This window comes from Vombatus ursinus, unplaced genomic scaffold, assembly GCF_900497805.2.
Source record: "Vombatus ursinus unplaced genomic scaffold, bare-nosed wombat genome assembly UNPS02014820.1, whole genome shotgun sequence".
NCBI lineage: Eukaryota > Metazoa > Chordata > Mammalia > Diprotodontia > Vombatidae > Vombatus > Vombatus ursinus.
The window spans coordinates 26,895,574-26,913,402 of NW_020954598.1; the positions used below are offsets into that span (position 1 = coordinate 26,895,574).

At 43.1% G+C, this 17,829-nt stretch overlaps 1 protein-coding gene across 6 annotated transcripts; it reads left to right on the forward strand.

Annotated features, from left to right (window-relative positions):
• Window positions 1-1,021: 1,021 nt before the first annotated feature.
• Window positions 1,022-11,828, forward strand: LOC114024098 (zinc finger protein 239-like). Of its 6 annotated transcripts, none has more exons than XM_027836962.1 (5): window positions 1,049-1,075; window positions 2,814-2,878; window positions 4,017-4,213; window positions 5,142-5,313; window positions 9,017-11,828. In XM_027836962.1, the coding sequence occupies exons 3-5, from the start codon at window positions 4,121-4,123 to the stop codon at window positions 9,868-9,870; spliced, it is 1,119 nt and encodes a 372-aa protein (XP_027692763.1). In that variant the 5' UTR covers window positions 1,049-1,075; window positions 2,814-2,878; window positions 4,017-4,120; the 3' UTR covers window positions 9,871-11,828. The 6 variants fall into 6 exon arrangements, with proteins under 6 accessions (XP_027692761.1, XP_027692762.1, XP_027692763.1 ...); XM_027836963.1 differs by lacking the exons at window positions 1,049-1,075; window positions 2,814-2,878 and adding exons at window positions 2,107-2,436; window positions 3,596-3,760; XM_027836960.1 differs by lacking the exon at window positions 2,814-2,878 and having other exon boundaries at window positions 1,022-1,075; window positions 4,014-4,213.
• The last annotated feature ends 6,001 nt before the right edge of the window (window positions 11,829-17,829 follow it).

Below are 17,829 nucleotides of genomic sequence, written 5' to 3' on the forward strand. Positions count from 1 at the left end.
TTTGCATAATATATACTTTTTAAAATCTCTGTTAGATTTACTGCAGTTTAATTAAGTGCATCATCATCTTCAAATGAGAGGCGCTTTTGTGGCCTAGTTCTTTGTTTCCTGAGCACCTGCAAAGTGTAGGGCACTGCAGGCGGTAAGGAGCCATGTGGAAGGTGGCCGGGTGGTCACAGGAAGGGCACTGGCTTACAAGTCACAATCCTCCTGGCCTCAGTTTCCTCACTTGTAAAATAAGAGATTCAGACCTCTGAGGTCCCTTCTGGCTTTCACATTCTGTGATGCTTTCTTCATAGAGTGAACGCTGGATTTGGAGTCGCAGAACTTGGGTTTGAATCTCTAGGACCAAGATCAGAGCAGAATCGGAAGGGACCTCAGAGACAAGTCTAGCAGCCCTATTTTACGGGGGGGGGGGGGGGGGGATAAATAAACAGGCCCAGGGTTAGTCCACCCCACCGGGATCTTCGGTCGGAATCCAGGTCCCCGGACTCCCCTTCCAGGGCTTTTGTTACGCCTTGTTCGGTCGTATCCGACTCTTTCGGGTTTCCTTCGCAAAGATACCGGAGCGGTTTGCCATTTTCTTCTCTAGGTCATTTTACAGGTGAGGAAACTGAGGCCAACTGGGTTAAATGACTTGCCCAGGGTCCCACAGCTTGTACATGTATGGGGCTGGATTTGAACTCAGAAAGCAGTCTTCTTGACTTCAGGCCTAGGGCTCTATCCACTGAGCCATCTAGCTGTCTTTTCGTTATACGAGGAAGCCATAATAACGAAACCAAGCGCTCGTCCATTGGACCTACTAGGAGTCCGTCGGGCTCAGCTTCCTACGTCACCCCCTGCCCTCCCCGGCGACGGCCCGAGGCTAGGGTGAGGACGGGCAGACCACCGAGACGCGGAGGCCTCCGGGCTGCCTAGAGAGGAAGAGGAAGTGCCAGTCCGGGCCGGTTCGGGAGAGGCCATTGTCCTCTCCGGCGGCGGCGAGCACGGGTCGGTGGCTCGGCTCTCCGCGCTGCGGCCGCCGTCCCCGCGCTGGGCGGATCGGCTGGAGGCCGGCTTGCGCTCCTCTTCCTCGGTGAGGCGGGCTGGGGGAGCGGGGAGGGCTGTCCCAGCGCGGGCTCCGGGCGACCCTGCCCGCCGGGCTGGAGCCCCACCTGCGGGGGAGGCCACCTGTCCCCTCGCCCCCTTCCTTGCCCTCCGCCCTTCTGCTCTCGCTCCTTTTCCCCGTGCTCCTTCCTGTCCTGTGCGCCTTCCCCTCCCCCCGTTGTGAGGGTGCAGTCATCGCGGATGACCTCCTAGGATGGTGGAGGACCCAAGGAGATGAGGGCTGGAAGCACAGCTACTGCTTGCAGAGCAGAGAGATGGGCTGCAGATTACTGCGTAATACTGCCCTATTACTGTGTTGAGATCATTTTTTTCCTGTAAAGGGAAATCTAGTGCAGAATACGTTTATTATCCTTTAAATTTTCATGCAGGGACTCTCGGTGATGCCGCGCTTCCCTCTGACCGAATGAAGCCAGACTCACCCCCTCGCGTGTGTCGGGAGCTGCTGAGAGGCACCGGGGGTCGTTTGCCAGCCCCGTCCTGCCGCGGCCCCTTTTGTGCTGGGAATGGACGCTGCTCCCTCAGCCCGAACACGCGCTAGCTGGCTTCAGCCGGACGGCTCTTGGCAAAGCCTTGGGTTTACCGAAAACCTCCTTGTTAGGAATCCGGTTTTATGTAATTTTTTTTTTTTTGGTCAGGACCCATGGTTTTATTGGTGTAGGATCTCCCTCTACCTATGCAGATTTGTAACTCTTATACGTTTTTTGACTGTTGCCTAGGGAGAACTGAGTAGCGACTGGCCATACATCACACAACCAGAGAACACTTTTGTCACAACGATGTGAGATAGGCAGTGAAAGTATTGTTCTGATTTTACAGAGGCAACTGGATGGCTCAGTGGTTAGACCAGACCGCTGGGCCTGAAGTCAGGATGACCAGAGTTCAAATCGGCCTTGGATACTTAGTAGCTGGGTGATTTAACCTGTTTGCCTTAGTCCCCCAGGAGAAGGAAATGGCAAACCACTCCAGTATCTTTGCCAAGAAAATCCCATGGACAGTATGATCCACTGGGTCACAAAGAGTCAAAACAACAGCGACAGTTTTACAGATGATAAAATTTGAGATCCAGTCCCATCACATTTGTAGTTATCAAGGGCTAAGTCTTTCTCGCTTCATTCATAAAGAGTTCAGCACCTGCAAGCCTCAGTCTTCCTTTGTGCATCAGCCCCAGCCCTCAAACCTAGGGACTGAAGATACACTCCCATCTACTGGCTACTTTCTCCTCTCTGGGTTTGTGTGACACTGCTCTCTCCTGGTTTTCCTCCTCCCTCTCTAATCATTCCTTCTCAGTCTCCTTCACTGAATCATTGTCTTGTCTACTACCTGCTATGTGTAAGTATCTCCCAAGGCTCTGTCCTGGACCACCTTCTCTCTATATATGCCTTCTTTCTTTGGGATTGCCTTAGCTCCCATGGATTTAATTATTGTCTCTATAAAGAGGACATTCAGATCTATGAGGCAGCTAGGAGGTGTAGTGGATAGAACACTGAACTTAAAGTCAGGAAGACTTGAGTTCAAGTCAAACCCTGGGCAAGTCACTTAACCTCTGTCTGCCCCAATTTCCTCATCTGTAAAAAGTGGACAATGATAGCACCTTTGTCCCAGGGTCGTTGAGGATAAAATGTAATATTTCTAAAGTGCTTTGCAAATCTTTAAGTGTTATATAAATGTTATTATTATTATTATTTTTTTATTGTCTACATATCCAGCCCTAGCAGCATTGACTACCTGTTGGACACCTGCATCTGGATTTCCTGCACCCTTCTCAAACTCAGTATGTCTAAAACAGAACTCAGTGTCTTCCCTTCTAAACCCAGTCTTCCTCCAGACTTCCTTATTCCTATTAAGGGCACCATCAGTTTCACAACATTGGAGTCATTCTTTACTCCTGCACTTCCTCTCTGCCCCTCCCCACCTGCACCCCATATCCATTAGTTTCCAAGTCTTGTCAGTGCTATCTTTCACATCTTTCCCTCAAAGGCCAACGACTAGTTCAGGCTCTTATCCTCACTCATCAGAACTTCTGCAACAACTTCCTAATTGGACTCTCAGCTTATAGTCTCTCCCACATCCAGTCTGTCCTCCACACAGTTACCAGAATCTTCTTAAAAAACATATTAGACCATGTTATTCTGCCACTCAAGTTTCAGTGCCTCCCTGTTGTCTATAAGATAAGGCACACACTCCTCAGCTTGCCTTTTACATCTGACTCTAGCCTACGGCTCACCTTCCTCATCCTCCTACTTGCCTAGAGTGGAAAGCCTTCCTTGTGATCCTAGATTTAGGAGTGTGCTTTTCCCCATCTTCTTCAACTCCTCCAACCTAGGAACTTGAAAGTGATGACTCCCCCGAGGAACTTTTCCACACTCTTTTGAACATCATTCCCTTTTGCTGAGGCATGTCCCAGCCACACTGGCCTATTTGCTCTTCCCCCACTTGACACTCCATCCCTCTCCTCTTAGCTTTTTTTTTCTCTTTGTATGTTATACAGTCACTGCCTAACCTAGTGCCTGGCATGCACATAGTAAGCACTTAAATGCTGACAAGGTTGGATTGGATATGTATGCATTTGTGTGGAAAGGCATCTCTTCACAAGTGAGCATTGTGGGGAGTGTTCTCTTCTTTCTCTTCTTTCCTGGAATTTTGCCAGGCCCTGGTGAGTGGTCTTTATTGTCTTAGAACTCCGTTCTTTGGAGGGGCAGCTAGGTGGCGCAGTGGATAGAGCATTGGCCCTGAAGTCAGGAGGACCTGAGTTCAAATGTGGCCTCAGACCAAACACTTGACAGGTACTAGCTGTGTGACCTTGGGCAAGTCACTTAACCCCAACTGCCTCACTAAAAAAAAAAAAAACTCAGCTCTTTGGGATTAGTTTGTTTCTCTTATGTTAACAATGCCTTTTTATGTCTCAGTAGATGATACTCATTCCAACTCTAAGAAGTTTCAGGGAAGAAGAAGTCAGACAAGAGTTGACCAGCCAGAGGAGTGAGTGGGAGGAAGAGTACAGAGGCTGAGGAGGATGACCACAAAAGAGAAAAAAGGAACAGGCCTGGATCCTTTGGGCCCTATGTCAGTAAAGGAGGAGGAAGAGGATGAAGACGCTTGGGGTCAGGTAGCAAACCTGTACGAATCCACTGAGGCTGCAGTTATAGGGGAAGATTTTTAGGCTGATCTTGGTGGATCAGGACAGAAAATAAGAAATGGGATTTATGATCTGGCTCAGGGGTGGGGAACCTTCGGCCTTAAGGCCACATGTGGCCTTCTGAATCCTTAAGTGTGGCCTTTTGACTGAATCCACATCCTTTGATTTGTTCTGTAAGATTTGGATTCAGTCAAAAGGCTGCACTTAAGGATTTAGGACATATGTGGCCTTAAGGCCGAAAGTCCCCACCCCTGGTCTGGCCCATGGGAGAAAGGAGAGAGGTATGGTTAAAAACAGGAATCTCAAGTTATCCTCTGTTCTCCTGTCAGTGTCTGAGCCCTTCACTATCAAGAATGTAATGGAAATGCTTCCTTATTGAAATAGCATCCAGGCTGTCACGATGTAGTTTACAGGATTTAGATCTGTGGGGACAAGCTGTATGTAGTTCATGGGGTTTTCACACAACCTTTACCCCTTCTGCTGAATTTAAGACAAAGTGTCCTATAACCTGTAATAATAGTAACAATTTACAATTATATAGTGCTTAAGGTTTCCAAAGTTTTTTTCTCACAAACCCTGTAAGGTAGAGAGTTCAGATATTAATAAGGTCACGGTCTCTGTACTTATTCCCCTATCACTGTGAGCTCTATCTGACTTCAGATCTCAGGAAGGACTATTCTAGAAATTGATCTATAGGCTGTCAGGCCTCCCCCATTTTATCCAGATTGATTATCACATATGCTCACTATTCAGATATTCGGAAAGTGAATTCTTAGGGGAGAGCACCTCAGAGCCACAGTAAGATGTGCCAGGGGAGTGAGCTAGGAGGAAGAGTACAGACTTGTGATCTCTCTCATGTCTTTCTGTCACGAGTCTAACTATAAATACGTGCCTCCAGGTCTCAACCCCTATCCAGAGACTGGAAGTACCCTGGAGAAAAAAAGCAACACTGGGAAAAGCCCAGGTGTCAAGTCTGATGTCCTCCAACAACTATTCATCAACTGGAACCTCTTTGCTACCTGTGATGACCAAATCCAAGGACAGAAATCATGGGAGTGTGGCCTCCCTGGGTAAGATCTTTCCCTTGATTTAGAGTTTTCTCTTTTTTTGGCTTCTTTTCATCTTTGTTAGTGTCTGTGGGGTCTCTGAAAATTTTTTCTTATATGAGGCTTTCTCTGATTCTCACCCTGTTCTGCCTAGCTAGTTTCTCCTGGAAATTACTTTGGTTATAGGTTATCTTTAATTACACATACAGATTTTATTTCCCCCAATAGGATGTAAGCTCCTTGAAGGCAAGGACTTCCTTTTTGCTTTTGTATTCCTAGTGCCTAGCATATGGTAGGCCACTGATAAACAGTTGTTGATTGATTGGACAGAATTTTCATTTACCAGCTTCAGAATCAGTCTTGAGGTCACTTTGGCTACAAAGAAGGACAATATGTTATCCAGTCAACCAATTGTTATTTATTTGTTCAGCTGAATTATGGTACCATGTACAAGGTATTGTACTAGATACTGACGTGGTTACACAGCCGTGTAAGACATAGTTCCTTCACTCAAGGAATTGATACCTTGGACTTCTGACCAAGCCCCCAAATCTCCACATGTCTCTGGTGAGAGTCTTAGAGTCACCCTAGAGTTCAGAGGGACATTAGAACATAGAATGGTAAGAGCTAAAAGAGACCTTAGAATGTGGAAGGCAATATATGATGTGTGAAGTGATACAGTTAGTGCTTTGGAAGTTCAGAGATGGGGAGAGGTTGCTGTGCGCAAGGGTCAGGAAAGGCCAGGTAAAGAAGGTAAGATTTGAGTTCTAGGCTGTGAAAGAGAAAAGGAGAAGGGAGGAATAGAGCATTTTAGATACATGGAACCAGGGATGTGCTAGGTATGTTCAGGTAGCCATTAGGTAGGTGAGTCCTGTGAGTAGAACCAAAGAAGTAGATTTAGGCCAGATTAAGGACCACTTGGAATGTCTGGTTTCCCTGAGAGTTCCTGCTCCTTCTGAAATTTTGCTGTATCTCCATGCTAGGCCTAAGGGTTCACCTTTCCTATCCTTCCAGTTATCTAGAATGGAGAACTTTCTTTGTTGTTCTAGGTTTAGGAGGGGGTGGTCTCCCCTTCCTTTTCTCCTCCTCCTCCCTCAATCCAAGGACTCCCAAAGAAACATCTCTTCTGACGGAATTTTCTATACTCCTGAACCAGATTTCTTTTCCAGTACAAATCACTTCCTCCCAGGTCCCAACATCAGTATTAAGCAATACCCACACTCCCATCTTTCGAGATACGATAGCCATTCATCTTTGCGTTAGACTTGATTGGGGGGTGGGTAGGAGGGGAAGAGTGTCAGGGTTGCAGAATTTTAGAAGAGAAGAAATCCTGCCTGCCTTGTGGCCGCTGTTCCTCTACAGCCACATCATTTCAACCATCCATGGACAGTTGGAGGGATGTGCATTTGACTTAGGCAGCTGAAGATGAAGCAAAATGGTAAAAGGGAAAGAATGCCAGATTTGGAGTCAGAGGCACTGGCTTCAAATGTTGACTTTGCTATTTGTTCCCTGTGTGCCCTTGGGCAGGTCACTCCTGTTTTCTCATATGTAAAATGAAGGGCTTGGAGGAGCTGGCCCTTAAGCCCTTTCCCAGGTCTAAATCCATGATTACCCTCTTCTCTAGGAGGCCTTCCACTCAAAAGTATTTTCTCTACCTTTCAGTCTAGGGATGGCACATTGCTACCAGAGGGCCAAATCCTGCCAGTCATTTTACATTTTTAAATAAAACAATAAATCTTTATTTTAAAATGTAAAAACCATTCTTAACTTGGGGCGGGCCAGGTTTGGTTGTCTGCTATTCTTTACTCATCTCTGTTCTAAACTCTGTCTTTTATTGTTTATACCATTCTTGGTACCTTGACACTACACTTAATTGTATTATCTCTACATGTCTATATATCAAGACTTGACAGATTGTAGGCTTCAGGTCACCCACCATGCAGTCATGGTGTCTGGTATTTTTGATGATAACCATGTGATGATGAAATGTGAATTCACAGGTTTGAGCTTTTATATTAAATTGTATCTTTTTAGCAGATTCTTTTGGAAGAGATGTAAGGAAGTGTCAGGCAACACTCCTTGGCTGTCTGCCTCCTCCAGCTTAGCAATCCTTAAAATGTAGCTCTGTCCTACTCCATCTTCTTATTCCTTCCCACCCCCAAGCCCCCCCCCCAAAAAAAATCAGTGCTTGCTCAGGTTCCCAGAAAAGGGGGTTGACAGACCCCTTAAAGATCCCTGCCCTTACCTGAGAACCCTCCTCATCCTTGATGGGACACTAAAGCCTCGGTTCAAAACATGTTTGAATGTTTAAAAAATTGTCTTCTGAATTTAGAAACTGATCCCAAAGCAAATTAGTTCCTGAGGGCAGGGACTATATCTTGAGCATTTTTCTGTTCTTTTCAGTGCATTGCACATAATAGGTTCTTAGTAAATATTTGTTCATTAATTTGACCTTCAGTTGATTTCTTTCATTCACTGTACTTAGCCTTCACCTAATGTGTGTGTCTCTTCCTCCTCATTCCTTGAATGTCATTGTTTTTGGCTTGTCTCTAAGATTTAATTGGAGGTTTTGTCATTTGTCTATGCCATCTCCCCTCCCCCGCTATTGATTTCCCTCTTCCCCACCATACCTCTATGGTCATCAGCCATGACTTAGGCTTTCCTAAACTACTTTTGGTAGTCTTAAGTTTGAAATTAGAACAAAATGACACTTGCAGGACATTTAGCAGTTAATAAGAGATTTACTTAACCCATAGCAGAAGAATATTCAACAAGGAAATTCAGCAGGGACAATGATTCAGCTGAGCAGTATTCCCTAGTTTTCTGTGGATAAGCCCATGGTAGTCCACCAGTCAAACTTTACAGCCCAGTCAGAGTTCCTGGGGCCATTTTTGCCTAGATGACCAGGAAGTAACTTCAGCAGCTTAAGCCTCAAGCAGCTTAACCCTGAGGCAACTAAATTTGAGGATGGTTTTAGTAACTTCTAAGGAAACACTAGGCTAACCCACATGGGGCAAGGCCTTAGGATATTGCTCCTACAACAATTCCAATATTCAAATCTCTTCCACTCAAACCATATACTAGTTGTGTGACCATGGACAGCTCAATTCTAGGAGCTTCAGTTTCCTCACCTATAAATCTACAGAAATGAAAATAATTGTACTGCCAGCTTTATATTGTTGTGTGGGAAGTGATGTGTCAATCTGAAATACTTCACAGCTTCACTTACCGTTGCTTTTGTCGACATGTATACTTCACTAATACATATCAAAACCCTTCAGCAGTTTCATTGATAATCATTGGGAATTTCTATAGCCATAAAAATTAATCACCCTGTGGCCACCCTGATAATATCAGTTACTCCAAATTAGAGACCAGGTCATAGAAATCCAGCAGCCCATAGCTGAAGCCGTCATAGCTTGGCAGGACCCACCAGAGCTGGGGCTCCATTGCTATGGCCTTTGGGAACCAGGATCACCCTTCAGGCTATGATGAAGTATCAGATTAGGGCTGTAATTGAGGTAAACCTTTAAGTGCCATTATCAATATAAGTTGTTTCTATTATTGCTATTTTGTCTCATCTGAATTCAGCCCCTGACTATACTATGAAACAATGGTGCAGGTATCTAAAGAGTTTATCACCTTAAGAGTCACTTATTACCCAGTTCCCTCTTTGCATTGCAAAACAGGTGATAATTTAATTTTTTGGTAATTTCTTTTGTGTCAGGTGGTAAAGCCATACCTGGAAGTGATGAACTCTCTGAAGAAAAAGGATTGCACACAGTGGCGTCAGGAAGACTCCAGCCAGATATTCCCCTGGGATCTGAGTTTGTAGAAGCTTGTGAAGGGGAACATGGGGGAGTCATGAGAAAGCTGATAATCCCTATAAGAAAGATAGCAAAGGAAGAGAACCAAGATTTCCAAAGAATTATGGACAAAGATAAAACAAGCTCCTCAGGAGAGAAAAGCCAGAACTGTGAAAAACTGGGGGGAAGTCTCAATCTTGGCTCAAAACTTTCTATACACAAGAGAATCCAGAATGCTTATGCCTGTGATGAATGTGGGAAAGCCTTCAGTCAGAGCTCTACCCTTATTGTTCATCAAAGGGTCCACACTGGGGAGAAACCTTATGAATGTCAGGAGTGTGGGAGAGCCTTCACGAGGAGCTCACACCTTATTCGACATCATAGAATCCATACTGGAGAAAAACCCTATAAATGTAATGTGTGTGGGAAAATGTTCAGTCAGGGCTCAAGCCTTATTGTCCATCAAGGAGTCCACACTGGGGAGAAACCCTATGAATGTCAGGAATGTGGGAAAACCTTCAGTCGAAGTTCACGCCTCATTGTCCATCAGAGAATCCACACTGGGGAGAAGCCCTATGAATGTAATGAATGTGGGAAAGCCTTCAGTTGTAGTTCCTATCTTATTGTCCATCAGAGAATCCACACTGGGGAGAAGCCCTATCGATGTAATGAATGCGGGAAAGCCTTTGGTCAGAGCTCACATCTTATTTTCCATCAAACAACTCATACTCGAAAGAAACATAAGCTAGCTGCACTGGTTAGAGCACCATCTTGACAGGGCAAGTCAGCTGTGTTAGTTCAATAATTATTTCTGTGCTCTTCCATTTGCCTAATGATGCTAGGTTCTATGGGAGTTAAGTTGGACGTTGAACATCACTTGGATATAGATAAATGGAGAAGAGAGGGAAGGACATTCCAGGTAAAGGGAACAGAAAGAGGAAAGGCAGTTAGGAATGATTTGGTGGGGGGTGGGGGGTGGAATAGGAGGCATAGGTTATAAGTATTGGGGTAAAAATTGACTAGGTAAATTGGGCCAAATTATGGAGGACCTTAAATTAAGAACTCAATAATTTTCCTGGACCTATCTATGTATGAAATGAGCCATATTTAAATTTGTCATCAGTGATCAAATATGTTCTGAGCTATTTTTTCATGTATATGGCCAAAGGGTGGAAGAAAAAAGAGTCTTTAGGACATACTGCAGCCCAAATCTTACTAAAGATGTAGATCCCCCTCCCCCATGGAGAAGATTCTTGCCCTTCTTAGACCTTCATGAGGGAGATTGGGAGATCTCTAAGGAAATGATGGTAGACTTTAAAGGGTAATTTACCACCCCCCCTTTCCTAGAGCAAACAGGTTGGGTGTGGGTAAGGTCAGAAAGTGAAGAATAAGGGTTTTCTAATCCACATTTTAAAATGGTATTGACAGGCAGTGTCATAAGTGGAAAGAGCACTGGTCTTAGAGAATCTAGTTTCAAATCTCAGGCTTGGTCAAGCCACTAACCTCTTTGGACCTCAGGTTTCTGCATCTATAAAATGAGGGGTTGAATAAGATATCTCTAAGTTCTCTTCCAGTTCATTGAGCTCAACCTCTACATTTTACATGACGAGACAAATGGAGCCAAGACAGTTTAAGTGTTTCAACATAGGTGGTAAATGGCAGCACCAGGAGTTACTCCAAATCCAAGAGCGAGCCAAAATGCAGTATACACCTTGACTGTCACAAGAGAAAATATTTAAGCAACTAAATTAGGATTGAGCACAATGACTAACAGTGGTTCTGGTGAAGAGAAGATAAATGCTTCCCTCTGTTATGGGACCATGGGAGTGAAAGGTTGAAGAGGCAAACCTGAGATTGGATTTTGCTCAAGTGGCTTTCTTTGTTTCTTGAGATTCCATGGGGGAGGGGTGGGCTATATCAAAAATGACTGGTGTAAAAAACGAGTCATCTGTAAAATTTAAAAAGCAAATATATTCACAGTCATATAAGCAAAAAAGTTTTTCTCATTTGCTGAGGAGTGAGATAACATTTTACCCTAGATTTTCACCCTGACTCTTACAAAAAAAGCCACCTTGTACTTTGGTTTAATGTACTGGAAAGAGCACTGTAGTCAGAGGACCTAGATTTGAAATCTGCTTCTGCTGCTTGCTGCCTATAACTTTAGGCAAGTGACTTCACTCAGACTGAGATTCTTTACATGTAAAATCAGGGGATTCCACTGGACAATTTCTCATGGTCCCTTCAGCTTTTAACATGAGACAATTACAAAATAGATCATTCTGATTACATGAAATTGAAAGGCTTTTCCACACAAAAAAAGAAAAATGCGTGTTAGCATGAGGGAGGCAGTTGACTGGGGAAAAATTTCAGCAAAAAGTTTTGAGTTCTAAGATATGTAGACCACTAAGAGGAATGAGTGATCAGAAAGCTGTTCCCAAATAGAAAAAGGGTCAGAGGATAGGAACTAATATTTCCTAATGCAATAGTGAGCCAGTAATGATCACATAGAAGGCTTTAGATGACTAAGAAGAAAAATGCAAATCAAAACCTTGAGGTTTCACTTGCCATCCAGCAAATTGGTGAAGATTACTAGAATGGTCAGTGTTGGAGGGGTCGAGGGAAGATAGGCAGGCTAGTGCATTGCTGATGGAGCTGTCAATCAGTACAACCATTCTGGAAAGCAATTCAGAATTTTACTTTCTTTGAACTAGAGATTCCACTGCTAGGCATATATCCCATAGAGGTCAATGACAAAAAAAAAAGGGGGGGGTTCCATGTACACCAGAATAATTTATTTGTTTTGTGTTTTGTTTTTAGGCAATTGGGGTTAAGTGACTTGCCCAGGGTCACACAGCTAGTAAGTCTCGAGTGTTTGGTCTGAGGCCGCATTTGAACTCAGGTCCTCCTGACTTCAGGGCCAGTGCTCTATCCACTGCGCCACCTAGCTTCCTCTCATGTACACCAAAATAATTTATATCAACCTATGTTGTGACAGCAAATAACTAGAAACAAAGAAGGTCCTGATAATTGCAGACTGGCTGGACAAGCTACTGTACCTGGATGCAGTGGAATATTACTGTACTAAGAAACCAACAAGATAAATAGAGAGAGGCATGGAAAGACAACAGGAAGTGATGCAGTCAAGTAAAAAGAACCAGGAAAACTACACAATGACCAATAACACCCCAAAACAAAACAATGTCATATTATAGAAAACAAATATGGATCTAAAGAGGTGTAAGAACGCTCCCTCTATTCCTTTATATTATTAGTCAAGGTCCACTGGTGTAGAATAGTTATGCTGAATTTTTTTCCTCTTCTTTTTTATAAAGTCTTATGTAGGTTGATTCTCTAGGAGTAAGGAGGGACAGAGCCATCTAGGCAATATTAAAATGTCAATAAAAATGTTTTTAAAATTCTATGATCCTAGTCAGAATTTGGTGTGTCAGTTGAAGTAATGTTCATTCCAGCTGCAATTTTTTGAAACTACTGCCTGAACAAGTTATTGTATAAAATTTAAAATATACCACAATTATGTTTGAAAATCTATGTGATCTTGTAATTTTCTTTGCTTTGGTGAAGGGATAATGGTGGGAAAACTGTCTGCCCAGACATCATGCATCTGATCCCCCACCAAGGAAACCAGAGAGTCAAATACAGTGGCTTCAGCAGAGCCAGAGGCAAGCACCCCTGAGTGACAGACATTTCCCTCAATCCCAGGGAGGGGCCAGGGTCAAAACTGCCCATTTCATGCCTAATGAGAATCTTGGGGCATAAAACTGAATGTCAATACTCAAACCTGAAAATTCATAACATTATTATGGAAGTACCATGCTTTGTCAAGCTTGGCTGTAAGTCCACTTGTAAGGTAGGAGAAGGTGAATGGGGAGAACTGACTTTCAGAGATTAGGACTGCCTCCTGATGGACTGGCTGATTGAGGTGCATGGCTGAAAAGCCCACCTCTTCTGTTACGTAAACGGAATGAAAAAATATTAAGCATTTGCTGTGTGCCATGTACTGTGCTATATACTTGGCATACAAATATAAAATGTCAAAGAGCTTATATTCTAATAGGGGAAGTGTTAAGGAAGCCGTGTTTTGGAGAGAGAAGTCAAACAATGGTGGCTGGAGTGCTGAAGCAACTATTGACACTTGATGCCATTGCCTGGCACGGTTGTGATGAGTACTGCTTAGTGTTGGGAAAGGGTGTTTGTGTGGCAGAAGGAGGCTGGGAAGTTGGTATAGTACAGAGAACAGGCATAGTGCAGTGCAATCCTCACCACTCAATAGGCTTGGACCTTCCATCCTTTTTCTCCCTTGAACTTCCAGATTTGACTGTAGTAAGTGGGTGGGGGAGAAAGGCATTTCCCCCTTCTTTCCACAAGCCAGCAATAATACTATTTTACAGAAGTACATGGCAAAGGTGAAGTTCCTAACCTTCAGTTCCCAGCTGCCTGCTGTTTCCCTTTGCAAACGCAAAACTCTATTTTCCATATCCAAGATAAGGCAGAAAGCAGGGTACTGCTAAAAAGCATGTGGCAAAGGTAGGCATGTGCTTTCAGAGGCAGAAATAAATTGATTGTGAATGGATTTGCTCTGCCTAGTGAGTTATCTTGTAATCCCAAGTTTGGGAACTCCTTATCTCAAGTATTTAGGACCAGACCTAGAGGAAGATGTCTTCAACAAGGCACTCCTTGGAGAAGAAAGAGGACCACAAATGTAAACCCTTGCCGTGGAGTCTGGAAGCCAAATCTTAGGGGTCTAGGAGATCTGGTATTTACTAACTTCCCATGCCAAATCTGGGAGCTGCTGGGACAGTACACATTCTGGATGAATGGGGAATATTCATTTAGCAATCCCAGAACATCTTTACCCTCTGGGGGAGTCTGGTGAGTTATTCTGAATGTTTTGCTCACTCCATTTGAGTCCTTTGTGTCATAAATTTTCTGCAGTAGGTGAAAGATATCGTCCTATGCCCAATACTTACATTGTATATTAAGTTCCTGTGTGGGAAATGGGGACCTTATTATCTACATTTGGGGAAACCTAGATATGGGCTACACCAAACCCCCATTCTGGAGATTTCCCTGCAGTAAAACTCCAGGGTGGGGACAATGAATGTGTTAAGGGGAGAAACATACCTTTTTCAGGTCAGGCCCCCAGGACTGAATCTGGCCTCATGAACTTTTGGAGGACAGATGAGAAAGGACCTGACCAATGGGTGACACTATGTAGAATTAGGACTTTATACACCAATAGGCAGTAATTATAAATTTTTGAGTAGCATCTGATCAAACAGGTGCCCCATAAGGATTACTCTATGGTAACATTACTATCAGTATATGCAATAAAAACTTCAGGCAAAAAGACAAGTTTGGAGATCATTTCTATAATTTATATAGCTTTAGGTGCATTGAAAACTACTCTAGCATTTACTCCAACTCATAAAAATATCCATTTTAAGTCACAAGAGGTTCCGAGTTGAGTCTGCTTGTCAGCTGCTGGAAAGATAAATATAACATCTTCATCTGGACACTTGCTTCATAAGTGTTCTTCATTCTTCATGTATGAGGTAGAATTCCTCAATTAGACTGTAATCCCAATGACAGGCACTTTACCACCTTTCTCCTGATGATGTGAAATTGTCTATGTCAAATGTGTAGAAAATCTATGTTTAGGGCCTCTGAGTAGATATTTATAAGCATCAAATTTTGCTGCAGCCTGACTCACTAGATAAAATATAATAAAATCCAAGGAACTGAATCTTCTTTCTCAATAGGGCAGCTTTAGCTCTCAGATTTGGGAATTCAGGGTTTTAGAGGAAGAGGATTTCATAGCTTACCTAACATATGGTAGACACTTTAGTAACTTGCTTGATAAGAAAAAAAAAAAAGATCTGCAGTAGCTTGGCCCCTGGTTAAACCACTGATTAAGAAACACTGTTTTAGAAGTCTTCCATACTCTAAAAGATCTATGACTTTATCAGTGTGCACACTCATATTTCAACACAGATGTAAATCTTAGGTAAAGAAGAGATTCATCACCAGCAGGTTGGCTATCATTGAACCCAATTACCTTACTTCACTTCATTAACTGTTTGGCACAAAAGGTACAAAACCTTACCCATGCAACAGATTTTTCAAAAATTAGAATGGACCAGATTGAATTTAATGACTTCCTGAGAAGAAATAGTAAAATATTCCCAAAATAAAAATTCTTAGGAACATTATAGCCAAAATCCAGAACTTCCAGGTTAAAGCAAAAAACTGGAAAGAGCCAGAAAGAAGTCAAGTGCCAAGAAGTTACAGTCAAGCTCACCTAAGATTTAGCAGCCACCACTATATATAAAGAAGCAATTGAGTCTGAAATACAATATTGCAGAAGGTGAAAGACATAGGTTTACAATCAAGAATAACTTAGGCAGCAAAAGAGAGTATAATCTACAGGGCAAAAAATGCACCTTTAATGATATAGAAGACTTCTAAGCATTCCTGATGAAAAGAAGTTACATCTAAAATTTGAAATATGAACACTGTAGTCAAGAAAACAAAAATAAATGAGTAAGTGATTATATGGGACTAAACAAGGATAATGCTTACATTCTAATATGGGAAGATGATACTTGTGTTCCCTCAGATATATGACCATATCAGCAGCAGCAGCACAGAAGGAGTCTAATAAGATAGGGGGCCTGAGAATGATTTTTTTATGTATTGCTCTTAAAATGGAGAAAAGAAATATACATTGGGGGAGGGGTGGAGGGAGAAGAAAGTTGGAGGAAATTATCTAACATAATTTGGCGGCACAAGTAGAGATTATACCAAAAAAAAAAAAAAAAAAAAAAAGGAAGGGGTGGGAATGGAGGTAATCCCTGAACCTCCTTCTCATCTGAACTTGTCAAAAGAGGAAAGAACATACATACACACATATGCGCGCAGAACTGGGTACAAAATACAATTCATTCAACAGGAAACCAGTGGAAAACAGGACGGAACAGGGAGAAGAGAGAGGGAGGAACAAGAGAGGATAATTTAAATGACAGATTAGTCTGAAGCAAACACACACACAGAGACAAAAACTCTAACAAAGGAGGGTAGAGCAAGACAATGGGTTTAAAAGGAAAGAAAGGATGAGAATCTATGATTAGGCTGTGGGTGAGGGAAGCCGAAGCAGATTGCATCTCCAGCTGCCTATGAGTTACCTTGAACTGAACACATCTAAAGTGGAACGCATTCTCTTTTCCCTAAGACCCTCCTAAACGTTCCTATCCTCCTAGTCTCTCAGACTTGCAACCTACAAGTCCTCCCCAATCCTCACTCTCATCCTCCCCATATCCAATCTGTTACCAGAATCTCTCGATTCTATCTTCCTAGTATCTCTGGCGTACACTCCTGTCCTGACACTGCCACCACCTTGGTGTTGGCCCTCATCATCTCACACCTGGACCACTAAAGAGCTTGCAATCATTTGTCTCCTTGCCTTGAGTTTCTCCCCACTCTAGCCCGATCTCCATTAGTAGTCAAACCGATCACCTTAAAAGTTTAGGTCTGATCATGTCATTCCCCTATTCAGTAAACTTTTATGGCTCCCTATCAGCTCCAGAATCAAAGGTAAAAAACCCTTTGGCATTCAAAGCCCTTCATAAGCTGGCTGCTTTCTGCCTTTCCAGTTTTCTTTCACTCTATTTCCCAAAGGTACCCCTTAAGGCCAGTGATACTGGTCTGCCTGCTGTTCCTCAAACAAGACGGTCACCTCCCCAACTCTGGGCATTTTCATTGGTTGTCTCCCATGATTGGAATCCTCACCCTCCTCATCTTTGCCTCTTGGCTTCTTTCATGTTTCAAAAACAAAAAAAAAAAACCCTTACTTACTGCAAGAAGCCCTTCCCAAACCCCCTTAATGCAACGGCCTTTCTTCCACTGATGTTCTCCAATTTATCCTCTGTACATTTTGTTTACATATAGTTGTCTGCATATAGTTTGTACGTAGTTATTTCTTTCTCATTAGACTGTAAGTGTCAAAGGCAGAGACTATTTCTGCCTTTCTTTTGTTTCCCCAATATTTAGCACAGTGCCTGGCACACAGCAGATGCATAATAAATGCTTGGTGATTTGACCCCACCCTCTTCCAAACTCCTCTATTACTGCTAAGGGCACCACCACTGTCCCAGTCCCTCAGGCTCACTTCTCAATGCCCCGAATAACAACAGCCAGCATTTATACAGTCTCTACTACATGCCACTGTGCTAAGCACTTTACAAATTATCTCAGTTGATCTTCACAATTCTGGGAAAATGGTACTGCTATTATCCCCACTGTAAAGCTGAGGAACTGAGGCAATCAGGTTAAGTGACTTCCCCAAGGTCACACCTACTAAGTGTCTGAGGATAGATTTGAACTCTGGTCTTCCTGATCCCAGACCCATCACTTTATCCACTGTGCCCACTGCCAGCCACATATCTAATCATGTCACTTTTACCTTCACATCTCTTGTATACACGCCCTTCTCTCTACTCATGTAGACATCATTCTGGCACAAGCCCCCATCACCTACTAGCCTATATCAACAGCCTTCTAACTGGTCTTGTTAACCTTATTTCTCCATGCTCTAATTCACTTTCCATTCAGCTGTCAAAGTGATTTTCCTAAAGTCTAACCATGTCATGCCCCTCCTCAAACTTGAATAGTTTCTTATTACCTCTCATATCACTTATAGAATCATATTTAGCACAAA

Bases quoted from the DNA above. Each gene is read 5' to 3' on its own strand.
- LOC114024098 (XM_027836960.1), top strand. From the start codon at position 4,121: ATGACCACAAAAGAGAAAAAAGGAACAGGCCTGGATCCTTTGGGCCCT. The intron at 4,214-5,141 runs GTAGCAAACCTG...ACGTGCCTCCAG, and splicing joins ATGAAGACGCTTGGGGTCAG to GTCTCAACCCCTATCCAGAG. The intron at 5,314-9,016 runs GTAAGATCTTTC...CTTTTGTGTCAG, and splicing joins TGGGAGTGTGGCCTCCCTGG to GTGGTAAAGCCATACCTGGA.